This window comes from Oryzias melastigma, linkage group LG20, assembly GCF_002922805.2.
Source record: "Oryzias melastigma strain HK-1 linkage group LG20, ASM292280v2, whole genome shotgun sequence".
Classification (NCBI taxonomy): Eukaryota; Metazoa; Chordata; class Actinopteri; order Beloniformes; family Adrianichthyidae; genus Oryzias; species Oryzias melastigma.
In genome coordinates, this window is record NC_050531.1 from 8,301,491 (window position 1) to 8,313,130 (window position 11,640).

The 11,640-nt window shown below is 38.9% G+C and overlaps 1 protein-coding gene across 2 annotated transcripts in view; it reads right to left on the reverse strand.

Annotated features, from left to right (window-relative positions):
• plod2 (procollagen-lysine, 2-oxoglutarate 5-dioxygenase 2) overlaps nucleotides 1-11,640 on the reverse strand; it is a 35,654-nt gene that overhangs the window by 1,913 nt on the left and 22,101 nt on the right. Inside the window, exons 8-19 of one of the 2 annotated variants that reach the window (XM_024279769.1) lie at nucleotides 10,894-10,995; nucleotides 8,630-8,755; nucleotides 8,417-8,538; nucleotides 6,978-7,082; nucleotides 5,969-6,094; nucleotides 4,619-4,760; nucleotides 3,879-3,941; nucleotides 2,751-2,864; nucleotides 2,406-2,471; nucleotides 2,121-2,225; nucleotides 630-776; nucleotides 37-162 (exon numbers count right to left, since the gene is read on the reverse strand). In XM_024279769.1, coding sequence (XP_024135537.1) covers nucleotides 37-162; nucleotides 630-776; nucleotides 2,121-2,225; nucleotides 2,406-2,471; nucleotides 2,751-2,864; nucleotides 3,879-3,941; nucleotides 4,619-4,760; nucleotides 5,969-6,094; nucleotides 6,978-7,082; nucleotides 8,417-8,538; nucleotides 8,630-8,755; nucleotides 10,894-10,995 — 1,344 coding nt within the window. The remainder of the gene's footprint in view (nucleotides 1-36; nucleotides 163-629; nucleotides 777-2,120; nucleotides 2,226-2,405; nucleotides 2,472-2,750; nucleotides 2,865-3,878; nucleotides 3,942-4,618; nucleotides 4,761-5,968; nucleotides 6,095-6,977; nucleotides 7,083-8,416; nucleotides 8,539-8,629; nucleotides 8,756-10,893; nucleotides 10,996-11,640) is intronic. The other variant, XM_024279770.1, reaches the window with a different exon arrangement.

The window sequence follows — 11,640 nt, forward strand, 5'->3', positions numbered from 1 at the left end:
AAAAATGGTGTTTAACAGACAAAAGTACTCAGTTACCTGAAAATCACTGCCTTTGTTGTTGAGAGCGATGTTGATGGTAAAGGTGGAAGAGTCGTGGTGGGGTCTTAAGTACGCCTGCCTCTCAGGTGTATATTTAACCACAAAATTCATTAAGGCATAGCCCTATATAGGGACAGAGATGCATCAAGTCAACTTTCAAGCATTCAAATATTACCCAACACCACATGTGCTATTACTTAAAGACCCACTCGAATGAAAATTGGGTTTTTCGTGTTTTGAACTTTAGCCTTTTTTGTTTCTCATGATGGAGGATATATGTGTAAAATAATACGCTTAAGGGGGCTGTCAGCTAGCGGGAGAGCCTGTAAATAGAGACCTCTCAGTACTAGAGGCCAGAGTGAAAGAGGGGGCGGGGTTTGTTCACACCAATGCTCCCACCCACAACTCTGAGGCAAATTTCTAATAAACTCCTGCCACTTAGCAGAAATTATGTTCTTCAAAACCGCACATTTTTTTTGTATTTTTCAGCTAAAAATGGCATAATTATAATTCAACAATTAGGAACACTTTTAAAATAGACTAAAAAATGGATTGGAGTGGGTCTTTTCACCTCTAACCTCGGCACTAACCTTTGTGTAATAACCAGAGAAGACCTTTAGTGTAACGGGTGATATGAACTCTCGGATGAAGTGTAGCCACTCTTTATCAAACCCAATCTGCTTCATGTGAATATCATCTGTCGGCACCGTCTCATAGCCTCCAGAAATTCTTTTGTCCTGAGAAATTGAAGAAAAGAAAATGAAGCAGTGTGATTAATAAAAGAATAAATGACTTTGAAAGAGAAGGACCGCAGCTTCCATTGAAATGAGGAAATTGAATCCCTATGTCTGGAGGAGGCTTAGCTATGATGTCCAGCCCTTTACTGAACAGTCTATTGGTGGTCTGTACTTCTTCATCAGTGAAAGTTAATAAAAAAAGTAAAGGGATAATATAGCCAATTACCTGGAGAAAAAACAAACAAAACAGAACAATACTTAAAAACTCCTTGCTATTTTATTGTACCAGTTCACACAGACTCAATGGAAATGGAACTGCCACCATTACGTTTGGTGCTCTAATACAGGGGTCCCCAAACTTTTTCCTGTGAGGGCCACATAGTTGTTTTCTGCTCTAATTTGGGGCCAGAGTCGGTTTGTAGGCTAACAGAAAAAGTGTTACAATCATAGCCTAAATGTAAACTTTACGGTGTTCCACAAAGCCACACACAGCCGAATTTTAAATAATTCATTTCTGTATTCGTCATAGGAAAAATAATACTAAAACATCTTAAAAACTAGATATATAGCATTACTGGATTGAATGCTGTAAGCTGAATGTGGCCGCTGAAGGTGCTAGTGCTAATAGCTGAAAACGCTGAAGTTAAATTAGCCAAAACAGCTAGCATGTAGCCAAAATATAAGCTAAATGCCAAATTAGCATAAAAAGCTGGTAAAATGTGTAATTCAGCCAAAACAGCTAGCATAAAGCAAAATATTAACTAAACTCCAAATTAGCCTAAAAAACTGCTTAAATTGGCCAAAACGGCTAGAATGTGGCTAAAATATTAGCTAAACCCCAAAATAGCCTGAAAATCTTTAGTAAATGCAAGAAGAGTCGAAAAAGCTAGCATAAAAAGAGCTGAATGTTTTAATAGATGAAAGATCTGAAGTGCTATTGATGTCCAAAAAAATTACAAAAGAAAAATAATAATAATTAAGAAATTAAGAAGTAGTCTATCCTCTCCTGTCATAGTTCTGGGGCTGGGCAAAATGTTGAGGCGTGCCTGATCCAGCCCACGGACCATAGTTTGGAGACCCCTGCTCTAACACAAACTTGATGTTGGTTCCATTTGAGAGCATTTTCTTAAAATCAAGAAGTGACATTATCTCTTCTCTAAAAGCTTTATTGACACACAACCATGCTGGTTTCATCAAATCAGGTGTGTGACAGCAGTCATTCCTAATTTCCTAAACCGTTCAATAACCGGTAGTAAATATTGTACACAAACAGTTACACACACAAAAACACTAGTCGTTTTGTCGGCCCGCCCTGTGAGGATTAATTCTGCTGACAGTACTAACCTCATGTTTGCCCCCAGACCATGAACCATAGTGCTCCATTTCCTCGACTATTTCATCACAGGCCTTCTCTGAGAGAACTGGGAACCAATACACATCTGGACAGGGCTGAAATGCAGACACACACGTTTAAAAGAGACCACAGGGAATAGTCTTGAATCACACCTCCACCTGGACTTGCAGCAGTTCTAATGTCAAAACCAGACGGTGGGATTTCCATGCGACATGATGTCATGCTGTTTCAACGTCTCTTAGTCTGCGACATGCAGGAAACGCGTCAATACAAACCTGTTCCAAGAAGTTGTGCGTGAAAATCTGGGTGTAGTTTTGGTGGATGTACTTCTCCTTCCAGTCCTACAAACACAAACATTTTTTTGACTCTTTGCTGACCTGTATACCTTACAGAACTAATCCCTTCTCCCATAAGACACATCTAGGCTTGCTAAATGCAGCTTCCACATGAGTTAGCCTTGCCACATTAAAGTTACTGGTTCAAAATTGTATCATATTTCCTTTCCTTCCATTATGGCTAATAACATTCACAACCTGTTGTTTGTCTCAGCTTTCTAGACAAATATACATTTCTGTGATGTGCTTTTAGAAGAAAAATGAGAGGAAATAGCTATAATTTACCACAGGGTTTTCAAATATCTGCCACAAGTCGTTGTTGTAATGAGAAGTGTTATAACTGGCTGTAGAAATGAGCCTCCCGAAGTCGTGACGGTTGGTGATGAACATGAAGACTCCCTGCAGCAAACGGGAAAATTGTTAAATAAGTTTCGTGCAAATCAAATACATGTTGCCTTTCAGCCTAGATTTTGAATAAACCGATGCCTAAATAGCTATAATACATGCAAGAGTAACACCACACGTGGACCTTTGGAGGTAAACGGTGAGATAAAAATGAGAATAAAGGACTGATTTCAGTGAGGTTTTAGACAAACTGAAATCAATTTGGTTTAACTGGAGTTGCATATAAATAATCTGAGATTATTTATGAGGAATTTAAAGTATAAAAGGACAAAGGTGATCACATTAGGGGAGGTAAGATTGGGAGGACAGAAGAAGACGGGAAAATACAATCTGGGACCTTCCTTTGCAGTGAAGCATTGGAAGTGTTGACTATCAGACTAGGCTTTGTTGATGGCAAAAATGACAAAGTATGAACAATTTTGGGATCTTCTGGCAAAAATTTTCATATGGGAATACCCTAAATCAACTTGTGAAGGCTGTGATTTGGGCCAGATGCCTTGCATGTTTGAAAGGAGATAATGCTGGAGCCTAGTCTGAGATCAGTCAGCGTTTTGAGAGGGAGCAGCTGGTTACTGCGTTTGTTGTGAGGTTTGTCTGCCCAGGATAAAGCATCAGAACAGGGGACTTGCATGTTGACTGCCTTCTCAGCTATTTTGTCTTGGATTCTTTCTTTTACTAAAGTATTTCTTATTCATTTAAGGCAAAAATTCGTTTTCATTAAAGAATTATCACAAGAAAAGGTCAACATCAATTTCCAAAGAGCTGCCAGTGACATAGACAGCAACTGACAATTAAAATAGTGCATAATTATCCTTTATTCCCCAATTGCAAATCCAGATGGTCCATTTTATAGAAGTAATTTGGCATTCTCGAGGAAAGCTTAAACCAAAACGTGCATGTTTTTATGCAAAAGTAAGCCCGCCAAGGAAATGAACCAAAGTTCAGATCCATGCGAACCCATTGGAAATGGATGTTTCAGGACATAAAATATTCAAAGTAGATGGAGACCTTTGAGGGCCTGAGCATATGGAATGATTCCGGAGAAGGGGAGTCTTTTTCTCTGTGACTGGTCTAAAATAAAAAAAGAAGCATTGTGTAAACAGGATTACATAAATAGAATGAGTATAAGAGGCAACAGTGACAGTCAAGTATGTCACAGGTGTAAAACTCAAGAGGAGTGGAAATGTGCCTGCATGAAAAAAAGGAGCAAGGGTCCCTCTGGAGCTGATGTTTTTTTGTGTGGGTTAATGTGAGAGGAATGCATGCTGGGAAACGGGCCAACTAATCCAAAGCAGTTTGGATTAGACATGGTAGTGGTTCATTGCTGAATGCAGGTGGCATGTTAGCAAGCAAGGCTTAGTGAATAATTAATAACTGGGAGAAGGGCACAAAAAAAACAAGGCAGCTTTCATCAGCCAGCACGCCAGGCAACGCCGAGCCAGGCTGAGGCGATGACAATGATGGTAAGAAGAGGCAGAGGATCATGGGATTCAACCGGAGCAATGAACCGTAAAGCATCACAGAGGAACAGCGGAGGATCATGCATCAATGACACACACACACAAAAAAACACGCATTTTTACACACATACTTACCCAAGCATGGTTTCCTGTTCGCTTTGACAGCTGTTATATGCAAACTAGCTAAGCCACAACTCAAAAACTAAATATCCCATTATGCAAACATTCTTTTCTGACATTTATTTCACGCTATCATATCCATTAAAAAACACGTTTTGACTCCCTTACCATTTCTCTGGCATTCCTACACAAAGCCATATCTGGGTCCAGTTTCTCCAGAACAAAGTAGTTCCTTTCTTTAAGTTCATTCCTCAACACAGCCCCCTTGATGAGGTATACATGCGCCATGTAAGGAATGTTCCACACGCCCCTTGAGTCAACAAGACATGGGGAAAAGTAGGAGTTAATTTTGCAGTGACCTTCATTTACTACATTCTTTCTAAAAAAAAGAAAAAAAAATCTTAACAGTATTGTCATTCCTACTATTGGGATTTCATATACATAAATATTCTCATTGTGACATTTCGGATGTTTCGGTCAACTTAACAAAACAAACAGGCAAAGAATTGTATGGATTTGTGGTTCCATCCAGATGCACTTGTGGCATTTCGTCTTAATGTAAACCAAGAGGGAATATAAACATACTGTAGTAATTTGAATGCCTTAGGCTTTGTTGGTCCTTAGTAAATCATGCAACAGACAGTGTCTTCGTTGACTCTTAGAAAGCACATTCAAGGAGGAAATTCATGAAAAATTAAAGTCGTGTTCCGTTTCATTACAAAGATTTGAATTCTTTAAGCAAATTGAGGCTGGACTTAAAGACCAGATCCTATGAAAATGAACTTGTGCCAGAGGAATTTTTCTGATGATGGGGGACATTAGCTTCTATTTTAGCAACAGGCTAACGTTTTACACTAATTTAGTTCACTGAAGAATTTTAGGCTATTTTGTAGTTTACAAGTATTTAAGCAAAAAGCTAGCTTTTTTTTGGCTAATTTAGCATCTACTAATATTTTTTGGGCTAATTTGGAGTTTAGCTCAGATTGAGGCAACACACTAAATATTTTTGCAAAACTGGCATGTGTCAGGGATTTTTGAGCAATTTTACTACACATTTTAAAGAAATTTAGCTCAACTTCAGTGCTCTTTCATAGTTTTTTTTTTATTTTACAAATTTACAGTCTTAGCAGATTTAACATTTTGCAAATTGCTTTTGCATTTTCAGCAAATCTATTCAGCAATTAAAGTAAATTGCGGCACCATTTTCAGCAAAAAGCATTTACGCTAGCATTACTATTTCTTTTTTACATTTTAGCTGCTGTTTTTATTGTTCCTTGAACTTTTGATGTACATCACCTTGTTTGACCGAGGTCATTTTAAAGGGCTATATAAATTAATTAAACATAAACATAAACATTAAACATAAAAGACCACTGAGAAAGCTCTTAAAATAGATCAAAAGATGATTGGAGAGGACCTGTACTAACACCTAAAAGATCAAATAAGAGATCAAATATGCAGGTGTGAATTGAAACCATTTAATGTGAAGATCCAGTTTAATGTTTACTTGCAACTTACACGCGCTTCCTTTGCACAATGTCCACATAATCCTCAGATCGTGCATAATACCCATCCAGACTCAAGGCTCCCCAGAAGTTGGACCAAAGCTTGCCATGTCGGGTGACGAGGGGACCAATTATTTTTCTAGAGGGGAAGAGCAGAGAAATGGTGTCGGAGCAGATAAAAGAGGGAGGAATTCTCACAGGCAGCCAACCACCTAATGCACTGGCTCTCTTCAAATCAATGTGCTGCAACTGAGAGATAAACCTCCAGATGGAAATATACAGTCACTGGGAAGCCAGTAACAGATTGCGATGATGTCTACGGCAAACCAGAGCTATGCATCACGCAGAACTAATTTAGATTATTATAAAAAAAAATATACTGAAAGATATAAAATATACTGAAAAATATACACATGTGGTGTATTTTCCCATGAAAATTTTTAATAAAAATAATATTTTAACATAAACACAACTAGTGAAAGGGAAAGATTTACTGTAATTTGACTATGAAAGACTTGCTGGCTGGCATTTATGCAAATAGGTGCACTGCGGCAAACTTAATGGCATATTTTCATGGTTTTCCTCCCACAATCCCAGTGCCAGCAGAGAATTCTCATGCTGCCTTTAAATATCCTAGAAAGGCTTCTTTGCTTTTCATGCCTCCAGTCTGTCACATTACTGCCACAGCAGCTGTGATATACAGTTTATGTGAGGCTTTCTTCCCAGTCATGTGCGACAGAAGGCAGAAAAAAAAGAAGATTTGTATGTTTGTTTTTTTTGCGTGATTCTCAGTGGCATTTTAGGGTTTAGTGCAAGAGACTCCCAATGTTACCGTGCAGCCGGGGGAAAAAAACAGGAAGCCAAAACGGCTTATTTTAAAACTTTAATCGTCTCGCCTGTAATGTTCTTGAGGTTTAGCCACTTGAGGGATAATTTCAATGGTTCAATGATCACGACAGCAGCCGAGAAAGCTGGCTGAGCTGGCTCCATGGTGGCTTCTTCTGCAGTCACTGGGTGATTACCTGTTTTGTTCAATGAGAAGCTTTAATGTCTGTCTGTTGGTGAGCATCACATCCGAGTCGATGCTGAAGTAATAGTCACACGTGGCATCCTTTCGACAAAGGTCCCTAATGAAATCGAATAAGGAAAATAAAACACACAAGTCAATAACACTTCATAACTTCAACAATTTATAAGCAAAAAATTAGGATATTTAGAAGAACCCAAGTCTATTGTAAACAACAAAACAATCTCACTCCCAACTCGTCATATATTGACGTATGGTTGGGGCCCCCTTCGCATCACTTTTTGATGTTTCAGGTGTTTGACGTGCTGGCTGTTCCCATTAAATCAGGGGTCCCCAACCTCCAGGGACGCAGTACCAGTCCGAGGACCGATTGGTACTGGGGCACAGACAGGGTAAAAATGCATATGCTAATCAGGGGACCCCAACCCTCAGGACGCAGACCGGACCAGTAGTGGTACCCTAACCTGGAACTAATTCCACGTCCAATACCGCGATGTGAGGGATGAGGACCCGCGATTTAATGGGAACATCCAGCACATCAAAAAAACGACACATTGGAGACACCCAAAACCTCAAAAAGTGATGCGGAAAGGTCCAGAACCATACGTCCACACATGACGAGTTGGGAGTGAGAATGTGTAGTACAGGTTTGGAATACCAGGGAAAGGCAAGAGACATTTTTTAGAGCATTAACTTAAACAAACAGGTTTCATCCCAACTCATTAGGACAAATAAAAATATAGCCTATCAGAAAAGACCTGGCTGCAGACATTAAAGGGTAACCAAATCCAAAATCAGCTTTTATTTTAGCTGTTTACCTGTATAAAGGGGAATTTCAAAGTGCTGACTATTGATCTTGACAAATGTCACACAATTTAATATAAACTTGTGTACTTTTAAAAAATAATGGTCTAAAACTGTCTGCGTGCTGCCCCCTACAGGTTGAAACGATGTATTACAGTTGAAAAGGATGTAGTGTCTGAATTTTTGTAATGAATTTCCTGGATCATCTTGGTGTGAAAGTTCCCAAGTTTAGCTAATCTTGTGTGAGGAGTGTCTAAGAATTTTGATAGAATATAATTAAAGTGATTTGTTTCTCCCACTAATTGGCTTTGGCAAAAATAGATTATGTAAATTATATTGAATGATGTTTGTAAACTGTCAACTACTCAAAATAAATTGAAATTACTAAGCGAGCCGCTAGCAGGAATGCTAACTGTTGATCCCAACAGAAGCTGTCAAAGCCACCCCATCCTTATAACAAATCTCAAAGGGAGTTTTCAAAAAGCAGCTGTATATCCTTTTACGAGGTATTTATTCGAAGGTAAAATTTGGGCACAGAAATGCGTTTAGATGTTTTAAAGCCATCACTGACATCCAGCTATAAGATTTTATTGCTTCATTCCGTGTTCTGTGTTAAAAACACACACGTACATGCCCATGTTCCTGGCCTCCCCTTGGCTCAGGTTCTCTTCAGGTCCAACAACCTTAAAACTGCCGAACACATTCTTGCTCTCCTCCCAGAAGGTCTGGATGTGCTTTTCGTGGTAAACCTCCTGAGCAGGGAGCCAAAATTAATGACTGAGAACAGCCACAAAGTGCAAAAAATATCCTGAAGCCAACCTGCGAGCAGCTGCACACACTCACATTATTGTGGACAAATACTTGAAGTTTATCTTTGGGATAATCCAGGGTCAGGAGACGGTGCAGGAATTCAGGTAAGAACGGAGTTGGCTGCTCGATGAACACTCCGACCAACACGTTCGGATACTCCTGTTTAGATTAGAGGGAAGAGAAATGGGATGTTTGAAATGGCTAGCTGTGGTCATAAAGCTTTGTTTAACATTTAATCATAGATGTTTACATTTTGCTTCACACATGATTAAACAATAAAGCAGCTGCAGATACCATGACGACAGCTTACTTGAGCCTATTTGAAGTCCCCCATGACAATTTTCTTTATTTTAAAGAAACCTTCCCGGTAGTGTCTTAAATATGATTATGACGTTTTTAATCAAAATTCCCATCTTAAATGTCTTAAAAAGCCTGTTTTCATGTTGATCTGAAGCCTCTGTTTCCAAAATCTCCTCTGAGGGGGTGTGGCTTTTGGAGCTGAGCAGCTCCGCCCCTGATCCCCCACCCCCATCTCATTATGATAGCTCTGTGTCTTGCTCGTGTAAATCTCATTAAGATCATTAATTCAAACAGAGCCTGTCTGCTACAGTTTGATTGATTTAAAAGGAGAAATACAAGAAAAACGAAATGATTTCTTCTTACATTTGTTCTCTTTCATAAGAAAAATGTCACACATACATGTTAAAAACTCAAAAAACAGGATTTTCCATCAGAGGAGGACTTTAGGCGATTTGACTTGAACTGTGAAACGACACCATACTATTATTCCCTGTATCTGAGATTTGCAGGTTGATTGGGTTCAGTCAATCAGAATCTGAAATCATTTAATTCAGGTAGAGAGGAAGACGAGACGAGCTGGGAAAAAAAAGGGATATGGGAGAGGCAGCTCTGCTCTGACCGAGCCAACTGACGATGGCATGGACATAAAAGACCCATGGAAAAAACAAAATGACAGTTTGGGGTAAAGATGATATATCGTGAAAAAGACCAAGAGACAGAGTAGAGGAAGGACTTTCCCATGACACTCAGTTCCAGCCCACTCAACCCAGTCTGGACTCGTGATCCTCTTGACCAGTTCACAGCAGAAGTCTGGGCCAAAGATGAAAGGCGATCTGAGCAGAACCATCTAATTTGCAAGTTTCACAATGACTGTGTTTGAAGCCCAAGCAGGGAACCTCAAGCATCAAACCAATTTAGGCTTAAATGTTACACCAAGACCGTAGACACGCAGGCTAATGAAGTGACAAAGAGGCCAAAAACAAACTCAACTAAAGCATCCATAATGGCATAGAAAAGAAACACCCATACTTTCAAACACCACAAGACAAAAAATAGTAGACTGGCACAGCACCGGTCCCTGGTGGTGAAATACTTAGTGTCTGTGCTGGACATAGAATGAAACCGGGGGTGCACACAGTCACACAGGCCTGCCTGTGAACCAAGTTTACACCACAAGAAAGCGCTGGACACAGTGTGACCACTGTTTCCACATGACCTAGTCTTCCAGAAGTCTCTGTCCCAAACAAACAGAGAAATGAAATGTCTCAAATTCATTGTTATGAAAAGCATTTTCTGGACAAAGAACTCGTAGTGTGAGATGTTTAAGTTTGGCCTTTGGTGCACTATTATTTGTGGCTTAAAATATTATCAAAAATTCATCTGGGTTACATTTTTGCTGCAGAAAACACTGCAAAAAAAGGGAGAAAATAACATTCAGGGTGTCGACTGCCCACAAATAGGAAAGATGTTGGTAACATTCTTCTTCCTTCTTGTCAAGACCCAACCACACATCATGAACCGTTTCCAAGAGCCTGCCATTCCTTCGGTCTATACATTGCCAGCTTTGGCTGAACTCTGTGACAAATTTTCAGCATAACCGCTATAACTTACTGCTGTGGATAAAACCCACACAGAGAAACCCACTAAAAGGCAGGCTGGTCAACGGTGACACCCCTTTAAATGAACCTTTCTGAAAACTTCCAAAGCCATATCCTGCACCACAGTGGAGCAGTGCTTCCGCTTCTCTCAGGAATTCACCTCGTGTTTATAGTCTTATAAAACTGTCTGAAAGGATGCACCTATTATTGTTGGACAGATAGAAACTAACAGTCTTGCTTATCTGTTCAAATAAGGCAAGTTAAACGCTCTTCCTTCTGTCTAGACAGGCACAGATAGAGGGCTCACACTGGTGAATCAGAGAATAGGCCTTTCCCATGTGGAACTTTCCCAGGACAAAATTAAAAATGACTAACAAGGACAAAGTAAAAAGCACTTACTTCTAACTGGGTCAAGTCCAGAAGATCATCATCACAGCCACTGCAGCCATGTTCATAGTTCCATGCATTGGGAACATAGTTACCCAAGTAGTTCAAATACATCTGTAAATATAAATAGAAAGCAAATAAATAGACTAATTATGTCTATGTTTCAGAAAACTAAGGTTTGAATCATCAACTTTCCAGTAATTCAGATGTGTCATTGCATAATGAAGTGCAGCAGAAGCCAAAAGGTCAATATTTCTACATCCATAATCCATAAAAAATGAGACATTTTTTTACTTATAAAACCTTATGCATAAAAAATACCAAATGTTTTTTTTTTTAGCCTAGTTTAATTCTGACCGTTATCTCAAAGGACTTTCATAATGCAATGTACAGTTTTACTTGGGGTTACAAAAAAGAAATCAACAAATAAATACAGTTGTAGGAGAAAATATATGAATCCTTTGGAATTACTTGCATAAACTGTACACACAATTAAATTAGATTGTAGATTTAGATTTATTTCAAACAGAAAAATAAAAATAAATATTTCATAACAAAAAAAATGACTAAATAAAGATATGCAAACTTTAAATTCTAACAGAATTTATGTTCCAATCATACTGACTGACAAAAAGAGTGAGCTTCCATAATAAAAAGTTACTTCCTGTTTGCATAAATACCGTATTTTCCGGACTATAAGTCGCGTTTTTTTTCATAGATTGAATGTCCCTGCGACTTATACTCCAGTGCGACTTATAT